Genomic DNA, 26941 nt, shown 5'->3' on the forward strand with positions numbered 1-26941 from the left:
TATAAAAAATAACTTCAAGAAGTTAAAGCTTTCTTCTAAATATCTGTACATACAGTTAAAAAAATTATAATTATCAAATAAAGTTCTACACAATAAGAAATAAGTTAGTCTTTCAGAAAAGGTAAACATCATGATAGAAAAGGCACAGAATTATGAGACAAGGCACATAGTCAATTTTAAACCAGCAATCCTATCAAAAAACAATAAACAAAAAAAATACCATGTAGAGTTCAGCAACAAAAACACTCCATCCAAAGATTTACCATTTGCTTAAATAACAATTTTTTCTATCCGTCACAATGGATAACATATTTTCTCTTGGCAATAAAACATGGCATCGAAATGTACTATTGTTGAAGCTAAAAACCATTGAAAAACTTGAACATCATCTCTGAGAGATTTGTTTCAGTGACAGTAGTGATGTATCCCAATAAAAAATGAAAAATTTGTTTTTTTTTTTAACATATTCAAGAATTACGATTATATATCTGTACTATATTCTTTAACCTATCTTCAACAGTGGTTACTATCAATAGATAAATCTGCCCTAGGATGTAATAAAATCAGAGCACACATGGCTTGGGTTTTTGAATGAATTTAAATCCAAATAACCTGTTTAACATACTGCTCTTTAAATGTCATATTGACAGAAATGAGTGAAAAAGAGCTACATTTCAGGAAAATCTAATACTTAATTGGTAATTTACTGGAGTTACAAATTGAGAGATAAAAGGGAGGTTAATGAATTTGCTAAGGAAATAGTCACTGGTGACTAAGGACAGACTCACACTCCCATTATTAGATCTCTCAGGAGGCCATCCAGAGAAGTAACAACAGGGATGTCTGTGTATGAGAATTGGAAATATTCCTTTACCCCTCATGTTAGGAAATAAACACAGTGGTTTCTATCTCACTGGCAAGAGAAAGGCCACAACACTGACTTTAATTAAAGGATATACTTTTGTCCTTAGAGATGTTTTAGGACAAAATGAGTTTGCAAAATATAATTATTATGGATCATGCTTTACCCTGTACCATCAGCTGTCGCATGATTTAAATGATCATTCAAAAATATATAAAACATTCAAAACTTCCTAAGACATTTATGATACATATTTTAAATTCTACATCATACCCAAGCAAACGTGAAATTAAAAAGAATATGATGAATTGGAAAATGCTGTAAATATATAGCGCATCCTTGTTCACTGTTTAATTAGACTCAATATTTATTGAGTGCTATTAAGTGCTGAACATGTTCTTGGTAAAGAAGTTCTCTAAATGATGCATGGAGTTGCATCTTTAGTAAACAGAATTTCATTCATCACAGTTATTCCCAAAACTGCCAACAGCAACAAAAACCTTCATATTCTGCTTTTATATTTTTGAATAAATGACTGCACATTATTTTCCACTAAGTGACAGTAAAACAGACAACTCTGCTAATAAATTTATTTTTTTTTATGCTATAAGGAAATAACCATTGACAGCGTCATAGGACCTAGGAGTAGAGAACTCTTTCTCTTTTGTTCATCACTCCAAGGCAAGCAGCAGAGATTAGAGGTTCAGAGGACTAACTCTAGGGCCAGATTACCAGGTTCAAATACCAGCAGTGCCATTCACTACTTACAGAAGTCTTGGAAAAGCACCACCTTGGTTTCATTAAATATTTAAAAAGCAAACAAACAAGGATAATAATAGTACCTAGTTAATAGAGTTTAGTAAGTAAATATTTATTTGCCAAGTGCTTAGAATAATCCCTGGCACAAACCACTGTATAAGAGTTTGTTAAAACAAAATAAAAATAGTATTTTGTGTGTTTGGGTGAGGGAGGCTGTAAAAGGCAGGGAGAGGGGGGTTGTGTGAGAACAATTAGTATCATTCATCCCTGATTTGACATGGCATCTTTCCTTCAAAAAGCTTTGTGATAAATATCTGTATGGATTTCTTCATTTACCAGGACTCACAAGCTATCATTGCCGTAGACTGTCTAAATTGTTTTCTTTTCCTTCCATTTATAAAAATGCTTAATTCTTTTATAAGAGAACATTTTTAATGTGTTTATAACATGATCTAACATACACCCCCTGCAACTGCCATCATGTGATTAAGTCTGTAACTTTGTCAAAAGAATATTTATTACTCTTACCAAGAATATCTGAAATAAGACACTATAGACCCTATATTGTAATTGTAGGTGCTTTGATGTGAAAATGCTGACATTATAAGTTACCCAAGGAGAGGTACAAATGAAATGCTCTGCGAAATAACTTCTCAGTAGGTATGCAGGATAGTAGCTTGAAGAATCTTGGGTATCTATTTCAAGTAGCAACAGTAAAACAAAATAACACATCACTCTATGTTCCTCACATTACAGGCCAGTATTAGCTCAATCTTCTGGACTTACCCAGTGAAATAATTTTAAGAAAAGACTGTGCAGGGCTTACTAGTCACCTGATCATGATGCTGTAATAAAGTGGAACTGAAACTAGTTGTGCTGGGTCTTTGTTGCTGTGCATGGGCTTTCTCCAGGGGCAGAGAGTGGGGCTGCTCCCTAGTTGTGGTGCACTGGCTTCTCACTGCGGTGGCTTCTCTTGTAGAGCATGGCTCTAGGCACACAGACTTCAGTGTTGAGGCACATGGGTCTTAGCTGCTCTGCATCATGTGAAAGCTTCCCCGACCAGGGATTGAATCCATGTCCCCCACATTGGCAGGTGGATTCCCATCCATGCCTTCACTTTAGCAGCCAACAACCTTCATATTTTGTCTGCCACAAATGACTCCGATAAGGCAATTTAGTCAACAATATTATCAACCAAAATACATTAATGTATAATAAACATTGATCTAAATATTACTGGAGATAGATTTTTCCTATACTATTAATATCAAGAAGTATATCCATAGTGGTCGAAACAAAGGGTGTTAAATTTCGTCAAATTAATTTTGGGGTGTGTACTTGGTTTCTGATTACATTTTTACTATCTGTGACTTTTACTTATTTTATTTTAAATTAGTTTATGTATCTACTTTTTTTTAAAAAAAATAAATTTATTTATTTTAGTTGGGGGCTAATTACTTTACAATATTGTAGTAGTTTTTGCCATACATTGATATGAATCAGCCATGGGTTTACATGTGTTCCCCTTCCTGGACCCCCCTCCCACCTCCCTCCCCATCCCATCCCTCTGGGTCATCCCATTGCCCCAGTCCTGAGCATTTGTCTCATGCATCGAACATGGAATGGTGTTCTGTTTCACCATTCTTTTTAACTTTATTTTTTAACAATATTGTATTTGTTTTGCCATACATTGACATGAATCCAACATGAGTGTACATGTTTTCCCCTTCCAGAACCTGCCTCCCACTGTGACTTTTTTTAATGAAAAGAGTTGTTTTCATGAAAAATCTGGAATCTAGAATGCTTGTCATGATCTATTAAACAATACATAATTTATACTTAAAGTCTGAAATTTCAGAGCCCTACTTAAAAACTAGTTAGCTTTTAAATGTGTTCATACATTGACTTGTTCGGAACTTAAGATTTTTTTTTTTCTCATAGAAAATATAGCAAAACTGACTGAATAAAAGAAACAAACATTCAGTGAGCACCCAGTATGTGCCAGCATTCTGCTGGGGAACTTAATTTTAATATCCTTTTTTTATAGAACCCTATAAAGTAGTAACTATCATGCTGATTTTACACATTCAGAGAAGGTTGTTTCCTTAAATTACACATTACTTTATTTATAGATGTACACTGTGGGAAAAATAACAACTATACTTAAAATCAAATAAGCTAATAAAGAAAAAACAGCAGCCCACCAAAGGCATTCTTTCTTTTAATTTTTAGCCTTTTCTTATGGCATTTATCTCAGCATTTCTAAATAAAACCTAGTGCTGTAAGAATATTATCTAGAAAAGTTGAAATTAAATTGAGAAGTGCCTAAAACCCTTCCGTCCCCTTATTTCAATTTGGACGGGACACTCTCTCAGCTATGCAGCTGCCATCCTGGGACTTCCTTTCACCAATATTTTGGGGATTTTCTCTGTCTTCTTCTTGTCCTTTTTGATATACCCCTTCTGTTACTTGACAGATCGTTTAGCTTGAAATACAATTTCAGTTGAGAAGTCATGTTCAACTGGAACTTTAATAGCACTACTCTGTGGTCTTCGCCTCTAACATCGCTGTCAAGAACTCGATGCCACTCTTATTCAAATGTCGTATAGCATATTTTTGTTTCTGTTTTCAATTCCTGAAAACTCATAGAAGGTCCTCCTCATCAAAGATGCTTTGAAATTTCCCAAAGATGTGCTTTGAAATAGGTGTTTATTTATTCACTATGCTGAGCACTTTGTTGACTCATTTAATGTGGAAGCTCATAACCTATCTACAATTCTGGCAATTTTTCTTTCAGATCTTGACAAAACGTCCCTTAAATGGTGCCATTTTCCCCTGGTTGTCTCATACAGAATAACGATCTTCTGCCCTCTTCCCCACTCATACCACTCTCTAGATTCTGTACCCCACTTCATTCCTACCCACCCTATTGTCTTCCTGGCGTTTATGCCTTCAAATTTAACAACAGATCATGATGTTATTAATTACAGTCTCCATGGCATTTTAACAGTTTTCTTATATCCAGTTTCTAATTTAAAAACATTTTTTAGCCTCAAGAAAGCGAAAGCGAAAGTGAAGTCGCTCAGTCGTGTCCGACTCTTTGCGACCCCATGGACTGTAGCCTACCAGGCTCCTCCCTCCATGGGGTTCTCCAGGCAAGAACACTGGAGTGGGTTGCCATTTCCTTCTCCAGAGGATCTTCCCTGACCCAGGGATCGAACCCGGGTCTCCCGCATTGCAGGCAGATGCTTTAACCTCTGAGACACCAGGGAAGCTTAGCCTCAAGAATCCACCTTCAAATATAAATGGCCACTAGAATATACTGTGCGTTTACAAAAGCTATTAAGAAGTCCTCAATGAAAGCAACTAGGATATACAAAAATATTAGAATTTTAAAAAGAATTTGGTAATTTTTAAGTTTCATTTCAAACAGAGAAGAAATGTTAATGAGAATGAGATTATTCTATTTACCCAGACATTATTACTACAACAACCTGGTCCTTCAGTAAGACACTTACAAGGTTTGTATGATGGTGTGACAACAGTACTGGAATGGACTAAATCTTGGTTTCCCCTCAAAATTCATGTGTTGAAATTCTAACCTCCATCATGGTGGGATTAGGAGTTTGGGCCTCCAGGAGGTAATTAGGTTATGAGGGAGGAGTTCTCATGAACAGAATTGGTACCCTTATAAAAGGGACCCCAGAGAGCTACCATGCCTTCTTCCCACCATGAGTGAGCATACAGGAAGTCAACAGTCTGCAACCCAGAAGAGGGCCCTTAGCAGACATTAAATCTGCTGTTCAAACCACCCACTCCATGGTATCCTCTTATCACAGCGGGAACCAATTAAGAAAGTAATAATACGATACAGGAATGTATTATTTAGGCATAAATACAATAAGAGTAGTATTCAAATTCACTGCTAAGTCTTAGGAAAGCTTATGAAGATTTTAGTATAATTCTAATTTATTCACCAAAGAAACACATCTAGTTACAAAAAGCTCATCTTTACCAATGACCCTATGCTATATCACTTATGTCAAACGTTATTAGAAGAGGCCAAGTTTTCCCCTCACTCCTATTCTGCAAGGGGTTTCTTTTTTGGGAGGCTTATCTACCACTGCGGAACTTTCTAGCCTTCAGTGGCTACTCCAAGGCTATTTTTATCTAATTGTTTTTTGTGTACTGCTGATGATAGTCTTCTTCTAAATGTATTTTTCTCTTTCTTACTTTCAGTCACTCCCAATGTATTATTTCACTGGCTCCCTTCCTAGATCATCTGGTTCCTAACACACATCTGGATACTTCCTACAATTTCCACTTTTAAAAATTGATTACAAAAGGTTTGTTTAAATATGCTTTTGACTCTGATGGCACTACTTTGATTAAAGTAAAAGAAAAAAAACTGAAAGACCTCTAAGCTGAAATATAAAGTGACATAAAATAATACTCTGTATTACCAGTTCTCTTTCTATTTCAAGTTTCTTTTATTTCCTTCCCATCCTAAGAATTCATCTTCTTGTTATTCTTTTCTACCTTGAGTTTATCTTGTTATTTTCTACTCTGCAGAGTTAGAAAAAAATATGCAAAACACAATCAAAATTATTTTGTAAGCAAAAGAAAAAAATGAAATAGATGGGAATTTCCTCTTGTAATATATTAACTATCAATTAAAATGGAAAACAGTTAACCTGTAAATTTCTGAAGACAAAGAAAAAGAAAATAGGCTGTACATTTCAGAGAAAAGAAATTAACCAGAACAATCCAACAGACACAACAGCTTTAGGAGAAACTTGGGAACTTCCTTTCTTAAGCATTGTTACTACAGAAATTAGGTGGCAGGTGAGTGCCAAGTGCATGCATGGTGTGTGCTCAGTCATGAATCTGTTGGACTCCTTGCGACCCCATGATCTGTAGCTTGCCAGGATCCTCTGTCCATGGGATTTCCCAGGCAAAAATACTAGAGTGGCTTCCCATTTCTTCTTCCAGGCATTTTCCCAACCTAGGCATCTCCTGTGTCTCCTGCACTGGCAGGTGGGTTCTTTTACCACTGAGCCACCCGGGGAAGCCCTTAGGGTCATAACAAAACAGGTTTCATCCCTGGAGGCAGCTTAAGTCTGTTTTGGACACAAACACTAGATGGTCCACCTATCTGATTTACAAATCCTTCTGTTTGAAATATAAACTAGAAAGGCTTTCCCTGCTCCTCCCCCCTCCAAAAAAAAGAATGGTGAGGGATGGAGGAGGAAACTGAGAGGGAGGGAGAGATAGGGGAGAGGGGAGAGAAAGAGAGACCACTGGCGCAACAAAAGTAAGCAATGTTTAGATAATTTTGCTGAACTTATCTAAATCATATATTTTTTTTCATTTTGGAAAAGTTCCTATAGCAGTCAAAAGCCAAGAGTAAGTCTCAAAATTAAATCTCAAGACGCACTATAAACAACTCCGCTCCCATCTTTCTACCTCAAGTTACATAACAGAACGGTGAATTATGGCTGTACTTTAGAAGAAAGGAATTTGCCAAACTGTGCAAGTAAAAATGGAAAAACAAATGAGTAAAGTCATGAGATATGGAGACAGGATGTTTTCTAAGATGCCACACCTCAAATTTCTTTATTGGGTTAATTTAAACCTGTCCAAGCAAAATGAGGAACACAACACTCCATTATCTCACTGGTTCCATGGTTTTGTAAGAGTCAGAGAGAACTGAAGTTTGTCTCAAATCAAAATTTATGCTGTTGGTCTGGCATTCTTCTTTCAAACCATAATAAACATCTCATTGGATAAGGAAGCTGAGGCTGAGGGTTCATGATGAAAAGAGGTGGAATTTGAAGCCAGTTAGGGTAACTTCAAACCTTGTGCCATTTCCACTGCCCCATGAGTGCCTCTAATAAAGCAGCCCTTCCAGAGAGAACAGAGTTCCAGTCACAGGCATGCACTTTCTTTCCTACCACAGTAAACTTGCTATCTATGAAGTAACTGCTAAATCTGCTCTTGCGATTTTGATATACTCATTAATCTTATAACCGAAACTCCAACAATAGCACACACGTTTGTGCTATCAAGCTGAAATGCAACATAAAGGATAAACTGTCTGGACTTCCCTGGTGGTCCAGTGGTTAAGAATCTGCCTGCCAATGCAGAAGACACAGGCTTGACCCCTGGTCCAGGAAGATCCCATATGCTGCGGGGCAACTAAGCCCGAGAGCCACAACTACTGAGCTAGTGCACCTAGAGCCCATACTCCACAACAAGCAAGACCACTGCAATGAGAAGCCTTTGCACCACAACTAGAGAAGGACCGTATAAAGCAATGAAGACTGTTAATTACAAATTGGCACTTACCAAGAGCACTGCCAATGACTGAACAACAAAGGCATCTGCCACCTGCCTCTATGGAGATTGAACCCCAAGCTACTATGGCTGTTGACCTTCAACAACCCCAGAGGGAGTTTAGGGTGGAGTGAGGCACTCCTTGCTCCAGGGAAATTGGTGAGACAGGTCTTTAGATAGTTGGATGTTTTTAGGAACAGATTTTATGATCTCAATCCTTGCATCTCCTCATATCTAGAGAAGCACTAAATCCCTTCATGGTGACATCAGATCCTCATGACTAACAAAAAACCTTTTGTAAAATGAGTGCTTCATGGTATTGAACTCCCTCTTCACCAAAACCTTATATATTGACTTTCCCCCACTGCCGCTTTGGAGCAGTCTCTCAGAGCTATGCTGCCTCCCAGGCTGCAGTCTGCATTTTGCCCCAAGTAAAACTTAACTCGCAACTCTCCAGTTGTACATCTTTTTTTAGCCAACAAGACTCAGCACAGCAAAAAATAATTTTTTTTTAAAGATCATTTTCTGTTATTAAAAGGACATATTTTCTCTTACCACTCTGTATAGGAGCAAGACAATATTTAATAAAAGCTATTTACTACTAACAAAATTGTTTAGAAAAAAAAAGCACAGATGTCATGCTCACGAACACCACTATGGTTACAATATCAAGCACGCATGCTATATCACTTCAGTCGTGTCCGACTCTTTGTGACCCCATGGACTGTAGCCTGCCAGGCTCCTCTGTCCATGGGATTCTCCAAAAAAGAATACTAGAGAGGATTGCCATGCCCTCCTCCAATCACAGCCCAAGAGATCAGATCTGACATCTGCGGCCAGGCACACTGAGTGCTATGACTTGTTAACATGGACAATGGTGCATACCAGCTTTGCACTTATCAGAACCAACAGTGGTGACTGCAATAACCGTTTATAGTCTTTGTGGCCACGTAATGATGCTAATTCTCTGATTTCATTCCAAAAATATTTCTCTGAAGTGGATGTGGTTTTCCCTGCGGCGGGGGGGGGGGGGGGGGGGGGGGAGGCTAGAAGGAAAGAATATTTCCCACAGCTAAGATTATCTTTTACTTTGAAGTGTCTCACCTGAAAAAGTCAGGCAAGTGTTTCTCTAACGTGTCTCACGTCAGTCATCTGCTCAACAATCAGTCACTCACTTATCCTGCAACAATGCACAAAACCTGCCAGCTGCCATGACAACACCAAAGTGAAGCTACAGTCTTGTCAACTAAGAAGCTCCAATCTAGTAAAGAAGATATACACCAACAACTTATTAAAAGGGTAAGGACATAACATTCAGTATTAGATGTAAAAGAGGAACTGCTTATCAGAGATAAATGCTATGAATTCTGATTAGTGGAATAAAGGAAACAATTGCCAAGAGGAGATATCTAACTGGGCCTCAGGACAAATGTGATTATCACAGATGAGGGAAATAGAATGAGAGAACACAGCAAGACAATCAGGCTGATGCCCCAATGTGAGCAGAAACTCAAGTATGAGAATGCCTGGGGAACCTGAAGTAGACCTGTGAGCCCAGAGAACCTAGAGAATCTGTGATGGGTAAAAAAAAGATGATGTGAGAGAGTCAAGTCTGGTCAGAATACAGAGAGCCTTCAGTGTCATTGCAAATTTGAATTTTATCCTATAGACAACAGAGATCTTGTAAAAAATGTTTAAAGAAATAAAGTAATATGAGACTTTCCTGATGGTTCAGTGGCCAAGACTCCACCCTCCCAATGCAGGGGGCCCAGGTTCGATCCCTAGTTAGGGAACTAGATCCCATATGCTCATGCAGCAACTAAAGACCCCGCATGCCCCAAGGAAGACTGAAGACGCTGTGTGCCACAACTAAGACCTAGCACAGCCAAATAAATAAGTAAATATTTAAGAGAAAGGGAAAAAAAAGAGCCAACAATAACTTAGAAAAGAAATATGATTCAAGTAGGGCTTTTAAGAAGATAATGCTGAACAAGCAGTGAAAGGAGATACATAGAAAGAAGAAAAGAGAACCGAGAAGAGATACAATGGGTAGTTATTAAGATAGAAACAAATGAGTAAGTTAAAGTTAGGAGGACTAGAAGGATGGTCGGCATTTAGCAGAAACTCAATCACATGAGAACAACATGCTGTAGGGGAGGAAGGGGGTGAAGAAGGGAATTACACAAAGAAAATGGCTTCAGTTTTGAACATTCCAGTAAAGATGTGCAGATGACCAATTGGGAATTCAGGTCTGCAACTGAGAAATTAAAGCCAGAAATAGAGACTTAAAAGTTATTAGAACCAAGGTGGCATTTACAAACATGAAAACAGGGTAAGTCATCCACAGAGAAAGGACAAAGCAAGCAAAGAAGGGTAAGGATGAGACTTTACAAAAAGGGAAATAGTAAAGAAGGGTGTGGGAGAAGTACAATCAATAGAGAAAAAATGTTGCACAAGAGGGGAGGGAGTCAATCATCACAAACTCTGAAGAGAAAGAGTGAAAAGGACAGCAGTTTGGGAACTCACCACATCTCTGATATGGCTGGAAATTTCAGGGGAAGATGAAATCAGATTTCAGGGTTCAGAACAGAATTATCAGGTAGTGAGCACACATAAATCGCTTTTAGAAAAGGCTGATGAAGACCTGAGATAGCCTTAACGTGTCCTAAATTCTAAATTCTAGTCAGTTCTAGAACCAGCTAACACAGTAAAAACTTAGAATCTGCTTGTGACTAGTGTTAGTCGCTCAGTCATGTCTGACTTAATGCGACCCCATGGACTGTAGCCCACCAATCAGGCTCCTCTGTCCATGAGAATCTCCAGGCAAGAATACTGGAGTGGGTTGCCATGCTCTTCTAAGGGGATCTTCCCAACTCAGGAATCAAACCTGAGTCTCCTGCATCGGCAGGTGGATTCTTTACCGTCTGAGCCACCAGGGAAGCCCTTGGGCATGTTGCCTCCCTGTTGGGTAAACCAAACCCTGGTCTCCCACGTGACAGGCTAGGATACTCACCACTATATTATCCAGGATGGCGGATGTTAAGTCAATCAGTGAGAGAGCAGAACTGGGAATGACTCAAGTGTGCTATTTTGGTGTTAACTTATCTAGCTTCTAAAATAGAGGGGACTGGTGCCCCCTTGAGCCATGGGGCTGCCGGCTGCATAGGGGCCATGCCACCCAGGCCCAGGGCCCACCCCACTCTGACAGGATGGTAAACCTGGAGGCCACAATGTGGCATCGGCTCTTGTGGGAGAGGTGGGTGCTTGCCCTGGTCTTCCGGCTTTTGCTCCTCTACTTCCTCACCAGCACCTTCAAGCAGGAGAAGAGGGCAGTGAGAGATCGGAATCTTCTCCAGGGTCAAGACCATGATCACTCCGTTCCATGGCAAGTACACAGTTTAACTGGGGCAATGGCAGTCAGTCCAGCAACCAGTGCAGAACTCCAATCAAGGGAAGCACCTCATCACGGATGAACATGGCTGCGTTTGTGACAGGAAAGATTTGCTGGTGGATGGCTGCTGTGACATCAATGTCTCTGACACAAAGCAGTACTGCTGTGGCGACTGCTTGTCCAGCGGCTGGGCAGCCCAGCAAGCAGCTTCTCCTGGAGCGCTTCCTCAGCAGCGACATTCCAGAACCTCTCATGGCAGTTGAAGACCACTTTGAATTATGCTTGGCTAAATGCAGGACCTCACCCCAGCCTCTTCAGGGGTGGGCCTTGAACACCCTGTCCTGACATCTAACATCGTCTAGAGACTCAGACGCTCTTCCCTTCTCATCCTGAGCCAACCTTCTAGCAGCTGGCACCACGTGCGCTCAGCTTTCTGCCTAGTGGTATTTGGAGACGCTTGTTTACCTGTGTGGGGACACGGTCTTCACCAGCAATTCTGCCTTGTTGTCCTGGAGGGTTCTGTCGTCATGTCCCATGCCCCTGTTGAAAAGACTGCTCTGCTCAGTCGTGGACACTGGGAGCCTCAGGAAAGTCACCTGTGGGGTGGCCTCCTCCTTTTCTGTCACAGAAACCCTATCTTAAGGCGACTCCTAAGTAGAGATACATCTCACAACTGACTGTAAGTGCTGGTCCTTTATCGCTTTCAACTCCAGGAAATGCGACGTACAGACATTCAGTTTCCCTGTGATTTACAGAAAAGAACAAAATTCAAGTTTCTGTCAAGGTGCCTTAAGAGACTCACATCTACCCTCCGTGGGTGCTGGACATGAAGGCTGGTGGTCCACATGCTTGCGGTGCTCCTGTGTTACTAGTATGACACTAACCCTCTCTGGTCAAGATCGAGAGTCTATGGTCCTCAGATCAAGATGTCATGTGCTCCTGAATAGCAACGCTCTTTGCCCTCAGGAGTCACGTTACCACAAGCTGTTCTTTCTCAGAGCCCCACACTAACCCCAGGATTGGGCAAGGTCTTCCTTGCTCTTTTTTGGTTGTTCAGCTGTTGCCCCTGAAGCAGGGCCCAAGCCGGCTTTCAGTATTTTTATCTCAGCAGAGCTTTTTCCTTGGGCCTTGTTTGCCTTCCTATATATTTCTGTAGTCTGTGTGGTGGAAACTTCCCTTAAGTCCCTCCTATTACTTCGCTGGTGGCTCAGTGGCAAAGAATCTGCCTGCCAATGCAGGAGACACAGGAGACGTGGGTTTGATCCCAGGGTCCAAAAGATCCCCTGGAGGAAGGCATGGCAACCCTTCTTGCCTGGAAAATCCCATAGACAGAGGAGACTGGTGGGCTACAGTCTGTGGGGTCACAAAGAGTCAGGCACTAGTGAGCATGGGGAAAACACACACACACACACACCCCTTCTCATATTTATCTTCCCAAAGTAGTCTGTCCCCCTAAGTCAGCTTTCTTAGAGGGTGAACTGAGCACACACACACATATTACTTCTTACGCTTATCTTCCCGAAGTAGTGTGGTCCCTAGCTTTCTTGAAGAATGAACTGTCTGACAGTTGTTTGGCAGTTGTTTTTTAGTGTTAGATCCCAGAAAATCTATTCAGTTCACATTGGACTTTTCAGATTCTGTGTGTATTCACCAGCGCCAAATCAGACTTTGTGTGTATGGAAAATAAAATAGAGTAAAATTTATAAATTAAATACTTATAATAATAAAGTGGGAGGAAGCTGATAAAAAGCATTTATCTATGTTGCTTATTACATCAGGTCTAAGAGGATGTTACAGCTAGCATTGAACAAACATGGAAACTTGCTTTAGTTATTGTCTGATTATTTATTTGCTTAGATATCTATGTCCTGATTGTTAATTCAATCCCAAATTCACTTCCTGTTGTTTCAGTGACCTCAGATGTATCAGTGTGGTCTTCTTGGAGAAGTCCTCACAGCAGTCTTCTGACTGCTCCAGTTTACACTGGGTCATTATTCTGAGGCTGTGTACCTGGGTTCCCCTTGCAGGGTTCTCCCGAGGGCTTCCTATGTCTCTCCCGTGTTGGATCTCCTATCCTATAACCTATATCCTGCTCATTCTTGGTGAAGAATTTATCCTATTTAGCTTCAGGAGAAATGGTGTGTAGGAGGTAGTTTTTTTAACCTTGCGTGTCTGAAAATGTCTTTATTCTCATGTGATATTAGTGGCTTAGAGCTATATTATGTAGAATTCTGTATTGAAATAATCTTCCTTCAGAAGTCTGAAGGCATTCCTCATCATTTTCTAGCTTCTGATATTGCTGATAGAAGTCAGAAGCCATTCTGATTTCTAGTCCTTAGTTTGTAATGTTTTCCCTTTCTTTGGCAGTTTGCAAAATGGCCTCTTTGTCATCAGAGACAAACTGAAATTTCCCGAAAATGTGCCTTGTCATAGGCACTTAGTAATTCCTTTTAATTTGGAACCTCATATCCTTCAGTTGTGGGAAATTTTCTTAAAATATTTTGCTAGTAATTTCCTCCCCTTTGTTTTACTTTTTCTGGAACTCATTGTTTTGACTTCCTAACCTGATGCTCTAATTATTTTATCTTTTTTTCCTCTTTATTTTCTGGGCTATTTCCTCATTTTCATCTTCTAACCCTTCTATTATTGAGTCTTATTTCTGTTATAATTTTTTAATACACAGTAGAAAGCAGTATTTTGGCTTTGTATTTAACATTCAGTTCTTGTCTCATGTATGTCATATTTTCTCTCTCTGAAGATAATCACAACTTTTTTAAAGCTTTCTATTCCCTGCATATCTCTGTGCTTCCAAATTTCTTTAATTTTTTTTTAAATTTGTTTTGGACTTTTTTCTTCCATGCTAGAGGCTTTCCCTCCAATGACAACTAGCGTTGGGAATGTCAGTGTCCTTAAGTCTTTCCTCTTGGGCTGGTAAATTTTCCAATGACACTGATCTCTTGCCTGGAGGGTAAGGGCAAAGTAAGGGAGACAGGTAGAGGAGTCTCATCACTCAGTTTGCAGGTGTTCATTTTATTCCCTTGTATTTGGTAAAGTACCCTGTGCTCTCCATTTTGCCTGGTATGCCCCAGTCCAGAGACCCTTGAGTTTTCTCTCCCAGAGAATTGACCCGCAACCTTACATTAGGGTAGAGATGAGGGTGGGAAGAGAAACTGTCTAGTGGTCTTGGGAAGAGGAGAAGACTGAGGGATCTACTACTATACATTTCTGAAGCCATCGATTCCTGGACTATTTGAAGATTTTGTGGTAAAAATCAGATTGGTTCTTGGCTTTGTTGCTAGATTAAGAATTGGCTTTCTCAGGTCAGGTAGGTCATTTACCACACTCCATTTGCTTTCCAGCATTTGATGTATTATTATGTATTATTGGTTTTTGTGGTTGTTTTCTTCTTTGCCATTTTCCTTATTCTTGAAGGACTATGTCTTTAAAAGAATATTCCATTACCATAGCTGTAGTGAGGTTTCTGAAAGGAATACAAGTACATGCTTATGTTCAATCCACCATTTTTCTCCCCAGAAGTCTAGGCTGAATCAAAAACCATTCCTGATTGTTTACACCACTCGTTACCATTCCCACCCAATTCTCCAGTCACCAGAGTGGTTTACTAAGGTTAATATTGCCTCAGAACAAGTTGAGAGTGGCCTCTCACCTGGTCATTCCATTTTAGAGGGCTCTAAGTGAAAAAAAAAAGTTTATTAGACTAACTTAAATATTAACACATATGATACAGCTTTCTAAACTCAGCAAGTAGCTCGTCTACAGTTAAACACCAATTTCCTTCATTTCTCCTTCCCCAGTTCTTCTGGACTTACAGCAACCCTTACAATAGCCTGTACAAATGACTTAACTGAGTCAGAAAAGGAATCCTTTACTTGAGACACCTTGCTGCCATCTGTTGTATATTTTACGAAATAAGGACAAATCAACAATGACAATTAAATGACACACACCCCTACTTGTAGGGGTACATATAATTTGCACAACCAGATGTGCAGCACTGCCTTTGAATTACCTTTCACAAAACTAATCTCTACTATTTCAGGATGAGGGTGAGGAGGAAGATAAAAGAGAAAATCAGGAATCTAAATATTTCCTTTATAACTTAGAAGAATTGTGGTCTGACACCTAGACTTAAAACCCATTTCTTCATTTAAAAAATGATTTAGCTGTTCATCTAAACTTAGCTCATAAGAGTGAAATAAAAAATGACTTTAGTACCAGCAGGCCTGTAGCCACTGAATGAGGCAGAGCATGGCAGCCTTCCGGGCCAGGGGCCAGCCCTATCTATCAGCCCAGCTACCATAGTCCCAACACAACGGAAAGGCCCATAGTGCCCATGCAGGGGCCTCTAGTGACCAGAGACAGTGTACTGCTAGGCCTCATACAATGTCTCCTATATAAGGTCACTTATCCAAAATCAAGAAATGTAACTGACCTACTTAACACAGGGGAAGAGTATTAGGCAAAATAAGGAGACAGAAGAATATGTTCCAAACAAAGGGATAAGACAAAATTCCAAAAGAAGAACTAAGCAAAGAAGACATGAGCAATCTGCCCAATAAAGAATTCAAGGCAATAACCTCATCTAAACATGCTCAGTGAACTTGGGACAAGAATGGATGAACAGAGTGAAAAGTTTAACAGAGTTAGAAAATACAAAGAAGAACCAAACAGAGTTGAAGACTACAATAACTGAAATAAAAAAACATATTAGAAGCAATCAAAAGTAGATTAGATGATATGGAGGAACAACTTAGTGAAGTGAAAGACAGAGCAGTGGAAGTCACTCAAGCTGAATAGAAAAAAAAAAACAAAAGAATTAAAAAAAATACGGGTAGTTTTGAAAATGCCTCTGAGACAACATCAAGTGTACTAACATTTACATTATACCAAAAGGAGAGGAAACGGAGAGGGAGGGCAGAGAATTTACTTGAGAAAATAATAACTGAAAATTTCCCTAATCTGGGGATATCTATAATAAGTAGTTAAAGGGATAGACAAAACAAAAGATGTAAAATATGATGTCACAACATTAAACATGGTAGGGAGTGTTAAATGTAGGGTGGTTAAAATGTGTTCAAAGTTAAGTGAGCATCAGTGTAAAATAATCAGATGTAAACAGGTTGTTACACATGAACTGCATGGTAAGTACAAACTGAAAATATATAACAGATACACACCAAAACGAGGGAAAGGAATCCAAACATAACACTAAATTCTATGAAAAGAAAGCCGGGATAGCAATACTTATATTAGAAGAAATACACCTTAAAACAAAGATGGGAGACAAATAAGACATTACATAATGATAAAGGGATTGATCCAACAAGAAGAGTTAATAATTGAAAATACCTAAGCATCCCATTAGGAGTACCTAAATACATAAAGCAAACATTAAAGGAAAAAATTGTCAGTAAGACAATAATAGAAGGGGGCTTTAATACACCACTTACCTCCGTGAACAAATCATCTAGACAATCGATAAAGAAACACTGGCCTTAAATAGCACATTAACCTATTTCAATGTAAAAGAAATATACATAGAACAGTCCATCCCAAAGAAGAATACACATCCCTTTCAAGTGTACATGAAATACTCTTTGGGATAGATCACACCTTAGGTCACAAAACAAATACCAGTATATTTAAGAAGACTGAAATCATGTTTTCTGAACACAACAGTATGAGACTAGAAATCAACCACAAGAAAAAAACTGCAAAAACTACAAATATATGGAGGCTAAACAATATGTTACTAAACAACCAATGGATCATTGAAGAAATCAAAGGGAGAATAAAAAAAAAAAATATTTGGGGACAAATGAAAATGAAAACACAATGATCCAAAACCCATGGGATACAGCAGAAGCAACTGTAAGAGGGAAGTTTACAGTGATACAAGCCTACCTCAAGAAACAAGAAAAATCCCAAATAAACAATCTAGCCTTAGACATGCGAGAACTAGAAAAATAAAGAAGCAAAATCCAAAGATAGAAGAAAGAAGTCATAAAGATTAGAACAGAAATACAAGGAGACGAAAGAAAGAAAAGATCAGTGAAACTAAGAAGAGGTTCTTCGAAAAGATAAAAATCGATAAACCCTTAGCTAGACTCAAAGAATATGAATAAAAAGAGAAGAACCACATAGACAAAATCAGAAATCAGAAATAAAAGAGCTTATGATCAACAGCACAGAAATACAAAAGACCATGAGATTACTATGAACAATTATATGTCAATGAAATGGACAACCTGGAAGAAATGGACAAATTCCTGGAAATATACAATCCCCCAAACCTGAATCAGGAAGAAACAGAAAATATGAACAGACTGATTGCCAGGAAGGAAACTGAATCAGTAATTTAAAAAAAGCTCCCAACAAACAAATGTCCAGGGCCAGAGGGCTTCACAGGTGAATGTTATAAATAGTTAAAGAGTTAATACCTTTCTTAAACTATTTCCAAAAACTGAAGAGAAAGGAATGCTTCTGAACTCATTCTATGAGGCCACCCTCGCCCTGATAACAAAATCAGACAGACATGACCCTCCCCCAAAATAAATAAAATAACAAAGATTACAGAACAATATCACTGATGAATATAACATGCAAAAAATCCTCAGCAAATATTAGCAAACTAAATTCAACAATACAATAAAAGGATTATATACCATGATGAAGTGGAATTTATCCCAGGGAAGCAAGGATAGTTCAATAACTGCACATGATACACCATGTTAACAACTTGAAAATAAAAATCATATGATCATCTCAACAGACGCAGAAAAAGCTTCCAACAAAATTCAACATCCATTTTGATAAAAACTCTCAACAAACTGAGTATAAAAGGAACATACCTCAACATAATAAAGACCATATATGACAAATCCAGAGCCAACATCATACGAAACAATGAAAAACTGAAAGAATTTCCTCTAAGATCAGTAACAAGACAAGGATGCCCACTCTGGTCACTTTTATTCAATACAGGACTTGGAAGTTCCAGTACAGCAGAAAAGAAAAAAAAAAAGGAATCCAAATTGGAAAGGAAGAAGTAAAACTGTCACTTTGTAGATGGCATGATACTATATATACAAAATCCTAAAGATGCCACCAAAAAAACCTATCAAAACTAATAAATGAATTTGGTAAAACTGAAAGCTACAAAATTAACATTAAGAAATCTGATGCATTTCTATACACTAACAAAGAACTATCAGAAAGAGACATTAAGAAAACAATCCCATTTACAACTGTATCATAAAGAATAAAATACCTAGGAATTAATCTGACCAAGGATTAAAAGACTTGCAGTCAGAAAACTATAAGATTATTGCTGAGGGAAATTAAAGACAACATGAACAACTGGAATTCTCACAGATGCAAAGAATTAATATTTCCAAAATGATCATACTACCCAAAGCAATTTACAGATTCAGTGCAATCTCTATCAAAATACCAATAACTTTTTTCACAGAAATAGAACAAAATATCCAAAAATTTCCATGAAAACACAAAAAACCCTAAAATAGTCAAAACAATATTGAGAAGGAAGAACAAAACCAGAGGTATCACATTCCCTGATTTCAAACAGTAGTACAAGCTATAGCAATCAAAATAGCATGGGACTGGCATAAAAACAGACACAGAGATCAAGGTAAGACAAATAAACTCAAGCTTATATGGTCAGTTAACCAAAGAAAAGGAGGCATAAATATATAATAGGGAAAAGATAGGCTCTTCAATAAGTGGTGTTAGGAAAACTGAACAGCCACATGTACAAGATTCAAACTGGACTACTTTCTCACACCATATGCAAAAAGAAGCTAAAAATGGATTAAAAACCTAAATGTAAGACCTAAGATCATAAAAATTCTAGACGAAAACGTGCATAGTATGCTTTTTAACACTGCTTTTAGCAGTATTTGTTGGACTTGTCGCCTTAGGTGAAATAAGCAAAAGCAAAAATAAAGAAATGGAACTACATTAAACTAAAAAGCATTTATACAGCAAAGGATATATAATCACATACAATTTTACACATATAAATTTAATAGCCAATTTAAATATTGACTACTACCGTACACAGATACTATTTATCAACATTTAAAATTTGATCTGAGAAACACACCCAAAGACTTAGAGAACAAACTTATGGTTACCAGGGGGAAAGGGAGTGGTAGATTGGGAGTCTGGGATTGATACGTTCAGTGCTATATTTAAAATAGATAACCCACAAGGATCTACAGTATAGCATAGGGAACTCAACTCAATATTCTGTAATAAACTAAACAGGAAAAGAGTTTGAAAAAGAATGGATACATGTATAATGAACCACTTGCTATACACATGACCCTAACACAACGTTGTTAATCAACTATGCTCCAATATAAAGTAAAAATTTTAAAAATTAATGTGAAAAAATAAAATTCTATTATTTGAAAAATGGAAGGATATGTTTCTTGCAATATTAAATCTTCATTATTCTCATTTCCCTTTTTTCAATATTATCATTATCATCCTATACCTAGAAGATTCTAGCATCTTTAAAATACTTCATAAGTTATCTAGATACTCCTAATAGTGAATGTCTTGGGAATAAAAAGATAATCATCATTATTTTATACATAAATCAGATCTCAGGCTAATTTAATAGACAGAGTCAAAGCTAAGATCTGAATAATCAATATCCTCTATAATTTTGATTAAATGAGTTATCCTTTCCAATAATTTCATTAATGTCTTGGAGAGTATATTCTGTTTTTTAATATTCATTTTGTTTAAAATTTCCTCAAATTTTTATCACATGGGTCAATAAACAGGAAAACATCAGTGCAAGGTTAGTTTTTCCTCAAGGTTTTTCTAATGTAGTTTCCCTCTTTTTTGGTGGTGTTATTTTAGATCTTCTGTTCAACTTTATTTACACAAACATGAAAACTGTGCATTAGCTAACACTGACTCTCAAACACTTTTGATATTTTTTTCCTATGGTTGCTAACATGTATCAAGGGCATCCTATGTCAAATTGTAATTTTTAAGTACACTTACCAGATATTTCCAGGTTTTGAGGACTCCATGACAATGAAACAAATTTAATGTCACAGGCACAGTTTTTTTAAAAATCCAGAGATTTTGTAAGTAAGATCATGGGGGGTACTTTTAAGATTTTATCACAATGTAATAAAACAGAGTCATGAAGATCTCTGCAGCTTTGAGTTACTAGATATTTGGTTTTAAATATGTCGGTTCAATTTCAATATCATTTTTGAGAACTGAGAAAAGGTGCAGTTATGAGTGTTTGCACTTTCTAATCAAACCAGCTTTATGATCACGTTTCTGATGTTACCTACAAGCAAGATTCTTGCTCATTTCAGGCTCTGACTTTGCTCTGCCTACTTGAGCATCAAAGCATTAACTTTACTGGAATGTCAAAGAAGTGCAACAACCAGACCGGACAAGGTTCTCCATTCATCTTTGTGCAATCCCCCAGCCAGGCAGCAGACAATACACAGTGGTTGAGACACATTTTCTTCTATGTATCTATGCATCACAGAAATGTTCCCTACAGTTCAGCTTTCACTTTCTCCCATTTAATAATGTTCTTAAAAGGTATCCAATGGCTTTTTAAAAAGCTGAACTCATACAGGTTATATTTACATTGAAAACGAATGTTTACCAATTCATGTGGTCAACTTATATACCTCCCTGTATTGCTTTTATGCAAAGACTCTACCATCTGAAGAAGTGATTTCCTTTTGAAAATTCAGCAAATTGTGCTTTTGCATGGTTTGAAAAATCTTTTTTCTGATGAATAAATTAAAATCTGGATACTGTCACCAGGGGAAAGTAGTTTTTTCCTTGGTTTACTAAATTTGGAAATGGGTACTTTAGGCAAGATGTTCATATACCTTAAGAAAATATCTCACTTTCAAGAGAAAAGAATTTGCTGCATCAAAATATTGTGTCAAATACCATGGTAAATATAAATTTTGTGTGTCGGGGTAAACTTCTGAATGCAAGAGACTGGGAACTAGTGAGTGAGAAGGACATTCTGTGCTTATCTATTCCCCACCTGCCTCCTCACACACACTTTCTTCTTCTGAGTTCTTGACATTTGTTAGTTTCCTCAAGACTGTGCATTTGCTCATGCTGAACAATGTGAGAGGCAGAAATACAGGCCTTCCCATCTTTTTTACATTCAAGTTTCTTCACCAGTTTGAAATCTTCAAAGTACAGTAAATTGGTAGCCACTAATGAAAGTTCTTCACAGATCCTTTACATTCATAGAGCTCTTTTTTGCTACAAATTGTCTGAGGTAGAATAAAAGGTCCGTGTTTTTCATGAGTGGGTAATTCTCCATAGCTGACTGCCTCACATCTGAAATCAAAATGCATGCCACGGTTTCACATCCGCAAAAACTGATCTGTCCTCCCTGGAGTTCCTCTACTGGAGAGAAAGAGAGAGCTTGCAAAGGGAAAGAACCCTGAAAAAACAGAAGGGCTTCCCGACACGCTTGACTGACTCACTTGCAAACAAAACTCTTGTATTTTCATTCTTCTTCTCTGGTCCGTCCTTTACGAATGTTTCCTCATCTTCCTAACCTCTGAATGTTCCAGAGCTTACTCTTTAATTTTTCCTTTCTACCTAAATACCCTTCCCTGATGATATCATTCAATCTCGTGACTTCAAGCACCATCTATTTGCTAAAAGCTTGTGATCTGTATCTCCAGTCTGCACTCCTCCCTTAATTTCCAGACTCACATATTTCTACTTGTGTATCTAATAAGATCCTCAAACTTAAGATGTCCAAATTGAGCTCCTAGTCAGTCCCACTTTCAAACTTGTTTCTCCCAGTCTTAAAAAAGCACAGCTTCATTCTTCTGGCTGCTCTAGCCAAAGTTCTTCAGTCTTCTGCTCCTCACTTCCCACATCCAATCCAATGAGCAAACTGGCTTGTTGGCTACACCTTCAAATATAATCTGGTCACTTCTCAGCCCTTCTCCTACTACCATTACGGCCCAAGTTCTTTCATCTCTTTTCTAGATTATTGGAGTAGCATACTAATCGGTTTCTAAACTTCCATTCTTGCTTCCCTAGTCTCAGTATAGAAGTCTACGGCTTCCCCTCCCAGAGTAAAAGCCAAAGCTCCCACAATTACCTATAAGACCTTTATGATCTGCTTGCCAAAGAGCTCAATGCTGTCATCTCTAACTACATCTCCAAGCCACACACAGTACATCACAATAATAGCATATACTGTGAAGAGTCATCAATAATCTATCTTCCTAAAAGAATTTTCTAAAGGCAGAGATCTAATCTTGTACCTCTTTTCATTCTTAGGGACTGGCATAAAATGTTATATATATATATCTGTATGTATATATAGAGAGAGATATACAGCAATTACTCAATTAAATATTTGACAGTGGGAAATTTTGCCTCAAGACAAATCATTGGGAAATGAAAATAGAACAACAGAATAATTATCTAATTCAACATCAGATTGGCATGAAAGGAAGAAAGGCTCTAAAAGAACCTTTTCCTCTCTAAAATTTATGAGTGATAACTCCCAGTGCTAAATTTAGGAAATCCACTCCAAAAATGATGATGGATGAGCATGAATCAAGATGGCTGCCAAATCTGTTTTCAAGAACAGAAGGTAGAGGACTGGCTCTGGACTATACATCTTAGTCACCTCATCTTTGTTTGTCTTTAGGACCTGTACCTGGAATGTTGGCGATAAATTTAACAATGTACTGTACATTCCCCTTCTAAAAAATCACAATAATCACTCAGACTATAATTGCACTTCCTCAAAATCAATTGATTTTTGTGGATCAAAGCATGAATAGTCAGAGAATCCTAGAGAAGTGACAAAGAGAGTCATCAATATAACATTACAAATAATGACAGCAAAGGAGTTGAAGGCAACTCTGAGCTAGTCCAGTTCACACAAAACTTATAAGTGAAATACAAACAGGCTATAAAATGGTCACACCCAGACAGGTTTGCATATAACTTAAGCCCACACCTAAACTGGTTTCAACATATATTAAAGAAGTACAATGGAAATAGGATCAGAGGAAAATTTGATTCTTCCAAGTATGACCCCTTGAAGAAGTGTTTGCTAACCTGACTAATGTCTAGAAAAGCAACAAATGTCACAGGATAAAAAGGGAACTAAAGGATTCAAATTCTGACAAAGTTCCATTTAGAAAATGAAAATGTATGAAGAAAAAGGCAAAAACAAACAAAAAAATCTTGATTTTAAAAAACACAACAAAATCACAGAATTATTCATACTAACAAAAAAAGAGACAATAAATGATAGTTTTACCTACCTACAAAGTATCTGTGACTAAATGTCTATGTGCACTAAACAAATACTACTGCTAAGTCACTTCAGTCGTGTCCGACTCTGTGCGACCCCATAGACGGCAGCCCGCCAGGCTCCCCCGTCCCTGGGATTCTCCAGGCAAGAATACTGGAGTGGGTTGCCATTTCCTTCTCCAGTGCATGAAAGGGAAAAGTGAAAGTGAAGTCGCTCAGTCATGTCTGACTCCTAGCGACCCCATGTGTCTGCAGCCTACCAGGCTCTTCCACCCATGGGATTTTCCAGGCAAGAGTACTGGAGTGGGGTGCCATTGCCTTCTCCGAAACAAATACTACTACTACAATGTAAAAACATCAAACAACTCCTATGTTTCAAATTCTTTCATTATTTCCTTTAATATTATTTATATTCCCTTAAAATTACCTGACTATTTTAATTATCTAAATATCCATTGGTAAGTATGCAAAGGCCAAACAGATTCATTTGGTAAGAAACAGAGAAAGAACTGCCTTGATACTGACATTAATTCCCTTAGTATGTAACAACTCAGGTGGGGTTTTTTGATGTCTCCCTTGTATCAGCCACTCTAAACACAAGCCTGAAAATAACTTATATAGGCCATATAAAATTGGCTCAGGTAAATTAGCCTAATCCGACCTTACACTATGCAAGACAACACCAGTAGTTATGTGCACAGGACACAAGCCATTCAATACTAAGTTTTCAAAAAAAACTAACTCCCCAGTGCCTCAACAGGACCATATAACACTCTAAAAATTTAAAGCCGAGTAGTAAAACCAGAAACAACACATCAGTCGACATGCCTAGGATTTTTCCACAACCACATAGCGCTCAGATAAATTTTATCTCTGTAAAACAACTTTGCTATCGCTTGGTTATAAAGAATAAAACTTTCTAATAACCTCTGACTACATTTTAAAGTACTTACTTAACAATAAATACAGGATGTTTTCTTTTATTGTAACCCTCTCAATAACAAGTCCATAAATTACCGGATAAAAATTAGTAATTTCTTTCCTTTTACTTAGTAGCTTACCCAGTTTAGCGGCGCCCTCTGGTGGGTATTCAGGAAACTGACCCTCGGAAGGAACACTGACAGTTCTCCGCAGGCATCGCCCTTTGGTGGAATCTGTCTGCTGTTCTTGTCCTCCCTCCAAGGGTATCTAGTAAACCAAAACAGAGATGAAACTTAATTGTGCCATGAGTACCTTCTGACCGAATAACATTTTTAGCTGATAAAGGTAGGAGTGTGCAATCATCAGAGCAAAACAGAAGAAATGGAGAAATAAAGTCTACACAATGGTTAAAGTATTACTAACCCCTTTCAGGAAGCTTTTCTTTAAAAAAGAAAACTGAAAGATCTGGAAAGGTGAGTATGTAAATGAGCTTTCATGAAGTATGTACAAATCACATCCAGGTGTGTATCTGCTTGGGGAGCTTGGAACACAAAACAAGACACCCACACAAGTTAAGATTCTTTCACATCAGAAACCAATGCACAAGTTCCAATTCTGTCCAACGTTCAGTAAGGTAATGGAAATAAAGCCAACCAGAAAGATTTCGCTCTAAAATTCTCATAAAAGAAGGTTTTGTTAGATAAAAGTAGTAAAATCACCCAAATTTTCTCCAATTTTAGAAGTAAGCACTTAGAGATAGTTAATAAAATACTATCTATACATGTTTTCAGTCAAAACGTACAGATACTCACATAAAATGGCATATTTTCTTCCACAAGTGAGATTAGTGTTTGAAATCCTAAAAAATATTTTTTTTCTGGTGTAATTTTTCTTTCTGATTGTACACGTGGAATGAGAACTACAAGTGGAATAAACAATGTCTGATGCCATTAACTATTTTATAATTTACACACCAGCAATCACTGTGAAGTAATGAGATGGCTCTAAGTTCCTTTTTCTTCCCCCAGTTTTGGTAATTGCAAAAGACCCAGTCATCTTGCTTTGGGAGAAGGGCAAAAACTTTCATAATGAGATTTTATTAGTAACCTCTATCGGAATTAAGAATAGTGTTCATAACATTTTAAATAGTTTGGCAAACTATCTCAGGAATTATGGTACCAAGGCTGTTGCCTCCGAATCATTCCCCCGCCCCTCACTCAAATGGACATTAACTGCCCTTATCTGAGTTTCAGGCTCAATTACAAAAAGAGGAAGTTACACAGAGAAAAACAAGAACTGGCTAGGCCCAAGATGGCGGAAGACCTGATCTCCAGTGGACTTTGATCTTCATTATATGTTCACTGTAATATATTAGCATGCTAAATGACACACCCACGAGCGCCATTTGCCATGACAACTGGAAAAGTCCATATAAGGACTGAAAAAGGGTGCCGCCTCAGTTCTGAGTATAAACCACACCCTTGTTCTCAGATATCTCATGAATATTCCTCTTTCTCTTTACTCAATTCTGTCCTTTTTACCTCAACCCTTCTATATAAACGGTGTCTCCACCTGAATGAGGTTGAGAAGCTGATTTGTGAACTAAATTCCCACAGGTTTCTATTTCCTTGGTCACTGAATAAACTATGTGCCCTTCTATTCTCAGCACCAGTTTCGCTATTATTGGTTGTGTGAATCTGAGTGGAAAAAGAACTTCCTTGACCAAGACCCCTTGGTCTAGATTAGGACCCCGGTGTGGGTGCAGGCAACCAATTCAGCAACAATTAATCATAGTCTCTAATTCTTATGGCTCCAATATAGACATTTTTTAACAAATTTCAATAATGACTAGCATTAGGTTCCTACCATGCACAAGGCTAAGGATTTACATGTGTGACATTATAAGGGAGCTATTATTATTATCCCCTTTTTATAGATGAGGAATAATTTATTTCTCCAGGTAATTACTATGGGTATAGCAATCGATCAGCAAAACTGGGACAGATAAGAGCTTAAGTGTATCTGCTTCCTGCTTTGCCTCAGTAATTCAAGTCCTATGACTGGGTCAAGAGGACAATACCAAAGGAAGTTTTCTCTGTGTTACTGAGAGTCTGAAGAGCAAAATTCTCATATCTTTTTGAGGACTGAAAATTTTCACACTTTATAAGACTAAAAATTCCCCGTTTCCTCATTGCCATAACTATAGTTACTACAAGTGGAATTAAGAAAAGTAAAATTCTAAAACATAAGCGGATATCAAATAATAGCATCAGTAAAGACATTAACTCTTCCAAAAGCTCTGTAATAGAAAACTTTACAAACAGTAA

The 26941-nt window shown here is 37.8% G+C and overlaps 1 protein-coding gene, 1 long non-coding RNA gene and 1 pseudogene across 7 annotated transcripts in view; 1 reads left to right on the top strand and 2 right to left on the bottom strand.

The window, feature by feature from the left end:
• RASAL2 (RAS protein activator like 2) overlaps positions 1–26941 on the bottom strand; it is a 384725-nt gene that overhangs the window by 149015 nt on the left and 208769 nt on the right. For 5 of the 6 annotated variants that reach the window (XM_081485990.1, XM_081485993.1, XM_081485991.1 and 2 more), the window contains one exon: positions 24755–24881. In XM_081485990.1, the coding sequence (XP_081342116.1) occupies positions 24755–24881 (127 nt within the window). Of the gene's footprint in view, positions 1–10970; positions 11461–24754; positions 24882–26941 lie in introns of those variants that run through there. The other variant, XM_081485995.1, reaches the window with a different exon arrangement.
• Positions 11167–11768, top strand: LOC145504698 (SREBP regulating gene protein pseudogene; annotated as a pseudogene).
• On the bottom strand, positions 14361–22513 carry LOC145504700 (uncharacterized). The gene is made up of 2 exons (XR_014052443.1): positions 20412–22513; positions 14361–14829 (listed from the first exon to the last, which is right to left on the bottom strand). It is a non-coding gene; the product is annotated as an uncharacterized LOC145504700 (long non-coding RNA).

The sequence above is a fragment of the Giraffa tippelskirchi genome, chromosome 5 (genome assembly GCF_054371585.1).
Source record: "Giraffa tippelskirchi isolate mGirTip1 chromosome 5, T2T-mGirTip1v1.2.pri, whole genome shotgun sequence".
NCBI lineage: Eukaryota > Metazoa > Chordata > Mammalia > Artiodactyla > Giraffidae > Giraffa > Giraffa tippelskirchi.